The sequence below is a fragment of the Rhopilema esculentum genome, chromosome 7, assembly GCF_057945365.1.
Source record: "Rhopilema esculentum isolate cy_ngs chromosome 7, ASM5794536v1, whole genome shotgun sequence".
In the NCBI taxonomy this organism is placed as follows: Eukaryota; Metazoa; Cnidaria; class Scyphozoa; order Rhizostomeae; family Rhizostomatidae; genus Rhopilema; species Rhopilema esculentum.
Window position 1 is genome coordinate 8,825,687 of NC_142821.1, and position 12,734 is coordinate 8,838,420.

The 12,734-nt window shown below is 36.6% G+C and overlaps 2 protein-coding genes across 3 annotated transcripts in view; one reads left to right on the top strand and one right to left on the bottom strand.

Annotated features, from left to right (window-relative positions):
- Positions 1-52: 52 nt before the first annotated feature.
- On the bottom strand, positions 53-2,740 carry LOC135683010 (NADPH:adrenodoxin oxidoreductase, mitochondrial). Its single transcript, XM_065198134.2, has 2 exons — positions 2,125-2,740; positions 53-1,316 (listed from the first exon to the last, which is right to left on the bottom strand). Exons 1-2 carry the CDS (start codon positions 2,588-2,590, stop codon positions 232-234), a joined length of 1,551 nt encoding a protein of 516 aa, XP_065054206.2. The 5' UTR covers positions 2,591-2,740; the 3' UTR covers positions 53-231.
- A 44-nt stretch (positions 2,741-2,784) lies between these two features.
- The window catches only part of LOC135683006 (ankyrin repeat and FYVE domain-containing protein 1), a 30,348-nt gene continuing 20,398 nt past the window's right edge, over positions 2,785-12,734 (top strand). Inside the window, exons 1-10 of one of the 2 annotated variants that reach the window (XM_065198130.2) lie at positions 2,785-2,836; positions 3,775-3,961; positions 4,386-4,504; positions 4,728-4,863; positions 5,169-5,292; positions 6,058-6,207; positions 8,158-8,429; positions 9,955-10,098; positions 10,478-10,546; positions 11,895-12,049. In XM_065198130.2, the coding sequence (XP_065054202.2) occupies positions 2,824-2,836; positions 3,775-3,961; positions 4,386-4,504; positions 4,728-4,863; positions 5,169-5,292; positions 6,058-6,207; positions 8,158-8,429; positions 9,955-10,098; positions 10,478-10,546; positions 11,895-12,049 (1,369 nt within the window). In that variant the 5' untranslated portion in view covers positions 2,785-2,823. Of the gene's footprint in view, positions 2,837-3,774; positions 3,962-4,385; positions 4,505-4,727; positions 4,864-5,168; positions 5,326-6,057; positions 6,208-8,157; positions 8,430-9,954; positions 10,099-10,477; positions 10,547-11,894; positions 12,050-12,734 lie in introns of those variants that run through there. The other variant, XM_089109355.1, reaches the window with a different exon arrangement.

Genomic DNA, 12,734 nt, shown 5'->3' on the forward strand with positions numbered 1-12,734 from the left:
ATATCACCTAAGTTAGGCACATGAGGAATCAAATAAAGCAAAAGATGGCGAGCTAGCATGAATGAAATAATAGTTTATGGACCTAACAAATAATTAACAAACATGATTTTAATTAATCTTTCACATAAAAATGTATAAAAACTGCTTAACAGCAAGATAGGTCAAGAGGCATTCTATCACCTTATAAGGGATATTCACACTTTTTGTATCCATCTTAAAATAAATCTGTAATTATATTTGAAGATCCTCTTTTGAATTCTTACTTCTCATTTTGCTTGCAATTTCAATCATTTCTTTTTCTGACACAATCTTCTCCCTAGGTTTCTTGAGTTCTGCACCCCTTTTTGTTTCTTCTTCATCAATCCTTTCCCAATCAACGTAGGTTAGAGACTCTACATTTTTCGATTTGAGAAAACTATCAACTTCACTGTTTGTCAGTCCTTTTGCCTCTAGCACATTGCTATTTATATCCTCTGAAATTAAGTTACCTGTCGTTTTAGCCTCCGCCATAGTGGTAAGTATTACTCCAACTGGTCCATGCTTTACCCAACCACTGCAATAGAGACCTTTCACAACTTCATCACTACCTGCTCCTTCAACAACCCTTCCATTTTTGTTTGGAATGAAGCCCATTCTAGCATCAAATGGAATACCTTCATCTACTCTGATACTTTTATAACCAATGCTTCGTATGACAAGGCTGCAATTGATTTCTTCAAATTGACCAGTTCCAATAGCTTTCTGCGAGCCATCTTCCAAAACAGCTAATCTGTTAACTTCAAATTTCACCCCCTTGACCTTAGATTTTTCATCACTTAATATCTCCACTGGACTTCTAAAGAACAAAGGTTGAAATTTATTTAACTTAGCTGTATTTTCTAAAACAGGTTCCTGATTTGCTGTTTTAAACATGAGTTCCATTATTCTCTTTTTTTGCCTAGGAAGACTTGGTATATCTTCTTTAAGATGTTCAAAGTCCTCTTTTTTAAATATAGTTCTGCAAAAAGGGAGATTTATCATTTCCCTTAACTCTTTGATTGTAAATGAAGCTTCTAGTGGTCCTCTTCTGCCAGCCACATAAACATTGTTGACCTTACTCAATTTCAAGGCATCTAAAGCATAATTACAAATGTCAGTGTGTTGAAGAATATCATATTGTGATAACAGAATTCTGCCTACATCAATGGCTACGTTTCCATGACCAATAATGACTGCTGTTTGGCCTGAAAGGTCAGGGTTAAGATTGGCATGAGCTGGCATTCCATTGTACCATCCAACAAAAGCTCTTGCGGAAAGAACTCCATCTAAGTCTTCTCCTAAAAATAAATTTCTAAATTAAAAGTCATTGCAGGCAGTCTGTCAATACAGGTTGCACTACTGAAAAAACAAAACAAACAAACAAATATTGTTATGCAGTCATAACTTTGGCCCATAATCAGAATATTGTGGGTTTGTGTCCCATCTAAACCACTTTGACCAGGGCTACGGAGAGCAAGGTAGGGCCCCAAGGCAACCAATGTGTGCAGGCCCATAATTATTCCATAATTACAGGATCCCTAAATAGGCATGACTCCTATGGCACTCACCCTGGCTTTCTCCCTATGCCAGCATACCTGCTTTTTACAAGCCTCTAGCCAACTCGGCTGTCTATCCTTTTGAGGTGGAAGTGAGCAACCAGGGTATTCATTCAAGAATATCAATCAAGGGGCACAGGCTGCAGGTTCACCTCTAGAATCTTGTTATTTTTATTGTTAGATCTAAAAACTACCTGTGTTAACAAATTTATATAAACAAAATTCTAAGGTCTTGCAAAAAACATGAATGTGCTGGCAGCTCAGATTGCATTCTCTGTGTTTTGCACTGAGAACATAAATTCTGGTATACAAAGATTACATAATTACACAACAAAGAATGCAGTCTGGCTGCTATGCAGGATTTCTCATGCATGTGCTTGACCCACAAGTTCAATTAAGACATATATCCATGTACATCTGAGAATTGTCGTTTGTGGCTCAAATAACTTTGCCTGCAGGCTGCAGCAGATATAGTGTTGATACTTGCAGCTACTTATAGCCCTAATGATGCATGCTTTCTAAACCTGGATCAAAGGAACACTGAACCTACCTTTAATATCAAGAGTCTTATCTTTATCTGCTCCATATGCTAGGACAACAGCATCATACATATCTCTAAGTTCCTTTGTCTTGACATCTACGCCTACATTTACATTGCCAAAGAAATTACAGCGTTCATTTTGGGCAACAATTTTAAACGAGTTAATGACATTTTTTACTTCAGGGTGATCAGGTGCGACTCCAAATCTAACAAGTCCAAAAGGCACTGGTGATCTTTCATAAATATCAACCACAACATTTTTGTCAACCTTCAAAAGCTGCTGTGCTGTATAAAATCCAGCTGGACCACTTCCAATTATGCAAACGCGCGATGAAGTGCTGTTTTCTCTCGTGCATCCTCTAGAGTTGTACAGCAGGGCTCCATTTCTAGAGTAAGGGCCTAATGGCCTAACCAAGTACTTTGCTGTCTCTCTTCGAATAGGTTCCAAAAACCGGAAGTTTGGTAGTTTCAGCATATTTTATACCTTCCTTTCAATTATACAATTTATTTACAATTAAATAGCTGAATCTAAAAAGACCCTATTAGACCTGAGCAAGAGTAAGCAGTTCATTTCATAATATTTTACCCTCCGTGGTCTCCTCTCCTCCGCAGAGAAAGAGAGAACTCGAAAAGCCTCTCTTTAGTTGGTTCCATGATTTGGCGGTCCGTCAAATAGATAGCCCATTCTCCACAATCTGAGATGCAAAAATGGCTGCGGAGGGTGAGTATTTTTCTGGGTCATTTATAAATATTTTCCTATAATCTCTCTACGAAACGAGTAAAAGTATAGGTAAGAATAGCCCCGAAAACATGCCTTTAGTTTGCAATAACTATCATCATAGAAAGTGTAGTTTTTCCAAGAATTTTTTTGGAAGTTGGTAAGTTTTGGGCGGGCCCATTCCAATCAAAGTCAAGTTGGCCTAATGGGTGATTTTCCTCTCGATCAGCTCACTCACCATGAGTCATGTCAACGATAACTTGATATAAAAAGTTGTTCATTTTGATAAGTAAAGTATCTTGAGGAGGTGACATAGGAGATAATGTAACATTGTATTCAGTTCGTTTTTGATTGAAAATGTTTTGTTATTCTAGCAACAGGGCGTATTTTGTAAATCTTTTTTGAACGATGATGATGTTTAAGTACTTTTTAATCCTTCAAGCTAGAACCTATATGTATTAAGCTCTTCATATTCATCCTCCCTGAAGTTGGCATCTATTACCTCTCCCAGACACCAGTTCATTGTGGAGAGTCCCATCTTTGTTGAACTTTTCTTCTAGTCAATAAACATATTGCCATTTGGAACACAAATCATTTTTCCTTTTTCGCATAGCCAATCTTTGCCAAGGACAAATAAGGATGCAATAAACAACCAAATTAGTTAATAAATTAGACCCAATAAATAAAAAGCCTTTGCATAAAAATGTATGGGTACTTTTGGTAGAGCCTATCGTACACAACACTTTCACCTCAAAAAGCTAGCTGATAAGCATAAACAGGTAACCGGATTCGTCCCCTCTAAAGTTTCACAGAAATACTATTGCTTGTTTCATAGGTTCCCAGAAAGGAAATATTTTTCACAGCTCTGGTTTGTCAACAAATGTCTAGGATATAAATTTCATATTTAATGTTTAATCATTTTATTTATATTTTTTCTTAAGAAGTAGCAAAGCTGCAGAAGCATCTCAGCTTGCTAAGACAAGAATATGTTAAATTGCAAAACAAGATGGTTGAGGTTGAGCAGAAGCTCAGTGTGGCCACTGCAGCTTCTGGGGATCTCCAGAAAGACAGCTTTATCTCACAGCTACTGAGATTAGTTGCAGACCTTTATGATAAAGATAGTTTCAGGTATCAACTTGCTTTGTCATGATAAAATTTTCAAGAGTCTGTACTTAATTAACAAAAGGAGTTAGCAACTTTTTCAGGTTCTTTGTTTGCAGTATTCTAAGGAAGTTTGTTTTATTTCTGCCACGCTTAATGTAAAGATGTGCAGCCTTGTCGTTGCTGTTCCTGTCAACAATCCAGGGTTGTAGCTACAGTGAGACATGGAGTTGCCACACCCCTTGGCAAAAAAGACTCATCACAGAAATGAGGAGCTTTTCATAATGTAGGGGTTCTTCATCTTCAAGTTTTTAAATTTGTGAGCAAATAAAGGATTTGCTCACCCACTTTTTAACAAAATGGGCCTATAGCATTTTATTTTTAAGTTGTGTATGTTGTGTCCTTATGTTTTCTACTTTTAAACTTCATTGTTTCAACTTTATATATGCAGTGACATAACTATCAAATATGGCACACAGAAAAGAAGAGGTCACAAATTTGTTTTAGCAGCTCGAAGTTCTGTGTGGTTGGAACTTGACATGACAAACAGGGAAGAGATAGAAATGGAAGGTGACTGCAGCTTTAGGTTTTTGAAATCAAAAGTTGTTGCTGAATAAAGCACATTTGATTCTAGTATTTACTGCTGCTTTAATACATCATATCAGGCTTCATCAGGAAGAAAACAACAAGAATGTTGCACTTTTATTTTTACGAGCATCAAATTTAATTTAAATATTTTTCTATTCTTAGCATTTTGTCTATTCTCAACAATTGGTAATCTTGGTTTCTCTAGGTGTTAGCAATGAAGTTGGGAGTGCCATAATAAAGTGGCTTTATACTGACAGAGCAGATATAAAGAATGATGAGAAATTCATTATAGAACTGGTTAAAGCTGCCAACAGATATAGGCTAGATGCATTAAAGAACAGGTATATATATTCATAAATTGTTGCCATATTTTATATATTTGTTCTTAAGGCAATCTGTCAAGATTTCTTCAAATCACCATTTAATCATCATATACATTTGTTAATTACATTCTGCTGTCCTAGGTTCTTTCATCTCTTTCATGCTTCTTAAATCCTGTGTGATATCCCATGTTAAAAACACATACATCAAAGGAACCCTTCAAAGTATATATATTCTGGTCTGCTATTTTTCAATATGCCTCACCATGCTTGCAATTATGTCTCACCATGCTTGAAACGTAATATGCTTGAATTTTTTGTTGTAGGTGTGAGAAAATTCTTATGTCTTCTATAACTGTTTCCAACTGCATAAAATTCTACCAAACTGCTGAGGACATTGGTGCCAATGCATTGAGACAATACTGTGCGGAAATCATAGCAAGCCACTGGGTACTCAAATTATTTATTTGAATATTATATTCAGTAGGTATATTTAGATCTTCAGCATCTTTACTACTTCTGTTTTCAAGGGATTTTTTTACCAGTAGCTCCATAGAAAATTTCTGCTTACTTTTTTCTGACATTTTTGCTCTTCAAGACAAGAGGCTTTTTTCCAATTGAGACATTCGTATTGCAGGCCTTTCTGTTTGATCGTCAGCATTTGCGCAAACCCAACCACATGAGCGTTTGATCGCTCGCGCAAAACAATAAATTGTTAGGAATAAATGTCTCATCAATTAACACAATTCTAGTAATCTTTTGTCAACCAAGCAAGTGACATAGACAATACAAAGCCAGTATATCAAAACACAAGAATTGTAAGTAACCTGACTTAACCACATCTCAATGTAAAAATGCATTTGAATGTCAATTCCACAGCGAATGTTTAGGAATACTTTAGGTACTTAGTATTTGAACTACAATATCACTTACGACATTTTCTGGGCAGTAAAAGCGTTTTTAAACAGGTATGGAAACACATTGCAACCATTTTAACAGTTCTTTTTCATTTGATGTTATCTTAAACAAAAGGGTACCTTATAACAGGAACAATTTTTTCGCTATCAGAGTGATCGCTCACGCAAGAGAAATCACGCCAGCGATGAACGACTCGTGTGGGCTATTTCTTAAGAAAAGACCTATATTGTATGTTGCATATTCATTTCATGTCTCAAAGAACCAAAACCTATTTTTTGCCTAACATTTTGTTTTTAGAATGATCTCAAAACAGAAGATTTTGTGGAAATGAGCGCCCCCTTGTTATATGACATGTTCAAGGCCAAGTCACAATTTCCATTGCACTTTGCAATAAGGCACCACAGAGAAGATGTTGTCTTCCTGTTTCTAATTGAATTCAATGCTCAAGTAAGTATATCTTTAATTTTACAATTATTCCAACACAGAATTATTAACATTTCAGCTTGCCAATACAGAGTTCATTTTTTCATCTGTCGGTTTCCTCAAAATTCCAATCTGCTAAAGAATCTTGTGTCGCTGATCTCTTGTGCTTTTTATACACCCTGCTGACCACTTTTTTGTCATATTGGGTGACAAATACACATATATCCACATAAATATTTGTTGGCCTGCTTCTTCGTCTTGTGCTTTCGTTAATCTCTGAAATTATTTTATTGTTTTGAATGAAATCTGTTATTTTTCGTTCAGCTCATTCTTAAAGGTAATTATTGTCATGTTGTCACAACAAATGTTATCAGCTAAAAAACACACTTGCCTCAAAATCTTGAGGCAGCAAATGATTTCACTGCTCATTTCAGTTGGTAAATGGGGACACAGTTTTTTTGGTCAAATTTTGTTATTCTAGTAATGTTATTCAGTCTTCGTCATAAGGAAATCACCATGCGTGTGGCAAACCACACGCATTATTTATTTCATGCGTGCGATTCACACTCTTAAAAATCAGGCTATTTCGGACCCCGTTTACACAGTTATGTTTAAAAATGGAACCGCGACGGTAAAAAATTTCGAATGTTCTCTACAACTATAGGGAGATATTGATTGATACAATGGCGTAGATAAAGGGGGGGGGTCAAGGGGCGGAGCGAGGCCCCCCCCCCTGTACAGCTAAATTGTTGTTTTGTCGGAAAACTAAATTGTTGTTTTGCGAGTCTATTCGTCGCCTGCCTCTCGCATCTATGATAAAAAAACCCATTTTCTTTTGAGCAATTTCATCGATATTTACCCCGATAATGGCGAAAACTGGAAGGTAAAAGTTTTGGACACTACCTGGCGACTGCCATGTTTCCGGGAAATCTGAACAAAGCAAAGCGATAACCCAAGATAGAAAGCAAAATAGGCACTATTTAAAGAATTAGCCGATGTTGCTCAGCTTATGAAAAACAAAACTTCCAATATTTCTTTGAAGAAAACAATTTTATCCAGGTCAAAAACGACGGTCAAATATACAACTCATGCGTGCGATCAATCGCTCGCATTATTGGTGACATGCGTGTGCCAATGCGTGCGCGTGCGATCGCACGCATTAAACGACGAAGACTGGTTATTGTAGTAGATAATATAGTTGCCAGTGAATAATCTCTGTTTTCTTCCATTTTGTCTAAGATAAAAGTGAAATTTTTCAGAATTTGACAGAACCCGAGAGTTTTTAAACAATGTTTTTCAAAATTTTGAAAAGTAAGAAACAGTTTCCTTATGAGATTACGAGGTGTTTTACCATAGTAAATGGGCTGCAGCCACTACACATAAACTTGTAAATCACATTAAAGCACAAAGGGGGAGCGTGACGGTCTTTAAAGATAAAGAAATTAGAGATAAGTCTAGGTAATCTGAACATGAACTTGAGTTGAATATCGGGGTAGCATTTCTTCATAAGCTTTGTAATATTCTTCTTAATGCGGAGGCTAAAGTTTCCTAAAAGGGTAAAAAGAACAAGAGAAGCTGTTTATTACTGTCAAGGTTAGAAGTTTTAGTAGTAGGTTTAAAACTCTTTGTCAAGAAAGACACGGATTAACTTATCAACCAAAAATTTAGGAAAACAGTTGTTACTGAGGATGGTTTCAATCTTACAGAGTTCAATGTGAAACTTTCCACACGAAGAACAAAGCGCGGGAAATAAGAACGTTAACAAGATTAAATTTATAATTAATAGGAGACAAACTAGCAAAAGTTTCCTTATTGTTTTAGATTACCTGAACATTATTTACCGTGGTTCTTTTTTGCATCTTGAAACTTGAAAAGGGGATCTGTATTGTACCCATAAACATAGAGAAGTTAACATACCCATTGATATAGTTGGAATTAAAATGCTTTATTTGATACAAATCTTTTTTTGTACAGCTACCTGCTAAAATTGACGAACGGGAAGTAACAACAAACCAGCTACCGTTAGAGATCGCTTTGAACGAGAAGCAAGAAAGCATTGCTAGAACACTGGTTAACCATGGTTGCAACATTAATTCCCCGGACCATGATGGATTCACGCTGCTACATCGAGCTGTAGAGCATGGTGATGAATTTGGAGCGATGTTTTTAATCGAGCATGGAGCAAACGTCAAATCTGTGACAATTGCTGAACGTGACACGCCGCTTCATCTGTCAGCAAAATACAAGTTAGTGAGTCGCAATTTTCGTTGTTATTTTCGACTTTGCCAGTTTTCCTTATTTGTGGCATCGAAATCGCAACATCAATCATCACTGTTCGTTGTATCTTCGACAATCAAAGCTACTTTCTTACAAGAGGTGTTTTAATGACCAGGAAATCCTACAACAACTGTCTTGTTTGCCAAACAGTGGATATCATTGGTCAGAAGAGAACTGTCAATCAACAAATGACCTGACAAATGATGAACTTAGCAGAAAAATTTTCTAGGCCATTTGTTAACACTTGCTAGTGACGAGGATATCTTTCGATTGGCGAGTGACGACGGTGATCCTGACTTTCACATTCCGTACCCATTATCTCTTTCATATCATGATCCTACATATGAATAAAGTGGAATGTCCTCATTACCCACTTATTTTTCTAGCTTTAATTCCATTGTTATGGATAGCAGATATATCTTCTCATTTTTAGATGGACAAAGCGGCGAAAATTTTGCCAGGAATATCGTTTTTTTAATTAATTGTTTCATTTGCAACACAATGCATATCCTGCTGTTACGAATCTATGGGTTGGGCGTTTTTCAGTTCTTGTTGCATCAATTGCTTCACTCTGCTGATTCGAAAGAGGCTTCAAAAGTGAGCCGAATTTCTCAACAAAAAGACCATATCGTTTTCATACTTATTTAATTATCTGCTGAATTCCACACACAACTGTTACGTGACTCTACTTCACTCGTCCTTTAGCTACTTTTCGAGCGACTCTACTCCAATTCCACTTTAATGTTTCTTATTAGATCTTTTATACGAAATTGTTCCATGTTTCTAGTAATACTGATTAATATGCAAATTTTCTTAACTTACGTTTTCCCGCGATTTAACCATGTTCCTGTGCATCATGCAGGATGCTGTGCGTATTTACTGTTCCTAACTGTCTGTTTCCACGAGGCTCTTATTTTTACGTTTCTCTAAGTACCTAATTTGGTTCCTTAACCACGCGAATAACTAAATGTATGCATACTTATAACTTACTAATTCCCCCCAAAACATGTGCGAGCACGTCTCCAGCACGATTTCCAGTAAGTCTCGTAGACGTTTGTACAGTTAATGAATTGAACCGAGATGACAGAGTCCAGGTATTCAGATAGAAGCACTGTTCTGTCTTTAGTGGCCTCTGTGTGATGTAATGGTTAAGAGTTTGAGACCTGCACTTATTATTCGTGAGGATAGCATTCTTTGGCTAAGTGTTTACACAATTTGTACCTTTCTCCACCCAGTAGTAAAATTGGGTTCCTGGCCCGTATTTTATGAACGCCGTCTGTGGCTGCAACCTGCTTTATGCTCCTGTGCGTAGCCTTTGGATAATGGAAGACTGTAAAACCACCACCTCACCTCAGTCCAGTTTTATAGGTAGCTGTCTTGCAGCCTTTGTTTACATAATTGTACTTTTACAGGAAACACACCCTTGAGTAATCACAAAAATAATGATCGCTTATTTTGAAAACCCTTATTTTTATTGTTTTTTTATAATTTCAGGCCGTGGTCATCGTCATCAAGGTCATCCTCAGCTGACCAGGGAAAAGATTGGTCAAAAATGACAAGTAGCGAAGGCATGGCTCGTGTTTGTAAACAACTCGTCGATAAAGGCACCGATCCCAACGCCCAGAATGCATCAGGCCTGTACGTATCAAGACGATGTTCTGTTGACGTTAATCCTATTACTAGTATGGTCTACCATCACCGAATATTTGTTCATTCTTCGATATCTTTACAACAGCGAGCAGCTTATTCTGAATATATCGACGCACACAATCTTTCATGTTTTCACAGATCCTTTATCATGAAATGCTGCTTTGCTGTTTCTGTCAAATTTGTTGAATCAAAACTTCTAATAGCAAGCTTTTTGTAAGATCTTTCATTGATTGGTTTTGAAATTTCTTTACAAACTTTATTCTAGTTTGTTTTCTGTATATTTCACGCCATGTAAATCGTCCCCGCTATCATGAAATTTGATCTTTTTTCACTTAATAATTTTTCTATAATTTTCAATTTTCTTTAGGACACCTTTGCATTTAGCTTTATCTCATGATAATGCGGACGTTTTTGATGTCTTGTTAGACCATCCAAGGTAGGTAATTTACAGTTGATGACCTGTTATGCCAGAAATTTCGATCTCTGTTGCCGATTTTTTGGAATTTCCTAATGCATTAGTTCATGTATGAAGTTCTTACTGATTAAAATGCTATGTCATTTAAAAATGGTTTTAGGGCTACATTTTGACGAGTTGTAAGAATCATTAACATGGCGTAGACAAAAGGTTTCAAAAGTTTCACAATCGTCATTTTTGACTTTTTAGCAATGGTTCTAGAAGCGCTGGTAGGTTACAAATATGTTAATTACAGAAAGTGCTTTCAGCCGTTTTGGGGGCTTTCCTTTTTAGAGAGGACAACTTTCATAAACATCAGGTTCTGAAAACAAAGGATGATTAAGTACAGTTACCCTTATTTTCAAGTTCCATATTTGCTCTTATAACGTTCCCTTCTGTTCAACTTAATTAAATTAGCGCCTTTTTTAACGCCCTCCTGCAGATTGCTCCTAAAACTTAAGCGGGCCTTAGTTAAAAAATACAGGACTCATTCCTTTGAAAAAGAATCACAAGTATATTTAAATGAACTACTAATCAAATCAAAGTATGTTTAAAATTGTTTTGTTTATATATTTCTTTTCACTTCATTCTTTTTGGTAAAAACCGATAAACACCAGAAAGAGAAGCTTTCATCATTTTAATAATTTATGAACTCTTTCCAATCCCTCCTTTTATTAAACGCCAGTCTTTTAAGGAGCAAGAGTTAGATAAACGACTCGGCGTTTAATATTGGATTTTGTGTTTATTTAATATATTTATTAAGTTATTTCAGAGTAGATGAATAATAGAGAAACTGTTTGAGTTTCGAAAGGTGTAAATCCACTTAAAGTCTTTGCATGGCTTTACGTCTATCACCTTTCGTAAAAAGACGTTTGAAGGAAAGACAAGATAGTGCCCTTGTCATGGGCAAGTATCCTCACTCCCTAGCATACACTGTCTTTGTCTTTATTTATTGATCTTATGCATCTAAGAGTGATATTGGATTTGACTGATTAGGTTAGCTGTTTATCTTAATATTTTTCTTATACCATTCTCCGAGAGGCATTTTTCTTTTCAATGTTGGCAATAGCAAATTTGCTAAGTATAAAATATTGACAACACGAACTACATCTCTAATGAGGTCTATACCGGTTGAAAATAAATGAATTTTTTCGCCCCCTCTCCCACCGAAGTGAATCATTGAGAAATTAGGCCAAGCTTTGGTTATTCTGTCTTACGATCACTTGCATGGCCTTGCTAGTATGGCCTCGCTTGCATCAAGGCCTATTAAATACCCTCTTGGTTACTTTAGATGCTTGCAATTCATCTGACTTTCTTGATATATTCTCAGCCTCGACCTAGAGCGGAGAGACAAAGACGGACATGTGGTGCTCTGGTTTGCGATTCTTTCGAGCAAGGTGAACCTTGATGATGATTCAGAAACCAGTTACGCTGCCAAGCTTGTCAAACGAGGAAGCAGTGCAGATGCTGTCAACCCGCTTTCAGGTGAGATGAATGACTCTTAGCTAGCTTACTTCATAGCAAGATTCTTTACTTTGCCAAAGAATAGAAGTGTTGAGCAAATTGTTCCCGAGATTCACATGGTTGAGATTCTCTTGTTTTGATTCTTTTCTGCTTTTATCTGTCGGAAAATTTCTCTTCTGCTATTATTTTCAAGCTAGTAAATATGACAATGTTTCATAGCATGAATGAACCTTATAATGCTTTTGCGAAAGGTGTAAATCTACTCGGGAAGATTCTGTGTTTTCGAGTCTAGCCCTTTTCGTATATTGATATAGCTACACAGACAAGTCCATGGACTACCAATGCCATGGATCTTCACGCTGTAGCAGACACATCCCTTCGTATATTCAATTTAAGATCTACGATATTCTGTTTGATAAAGGTGGGCCACTCGCTCGAGAAGAGCGTTGTTTACAAAGGGGAATCATGCCTGTGTCACTGCACCTTATTGGGTCGGCCAAAAGGAGGAAAGGGAATCGCAGACAGAGATGTTTGACCTGAAGAAAAAAAGGATGTTTGAGAGTGACTGAGTGCGTGGAGAAACCTTTAAAAATCTCGTTTTAGAAACCTTAAGCGATGGCAAACCCTGGTTCACTGTAGGCTTAATTGCCGTTTATAGGCTTAACGTTCTGCTGACTTTTCTATAAGTTGTAGCCAAGCTTATTTA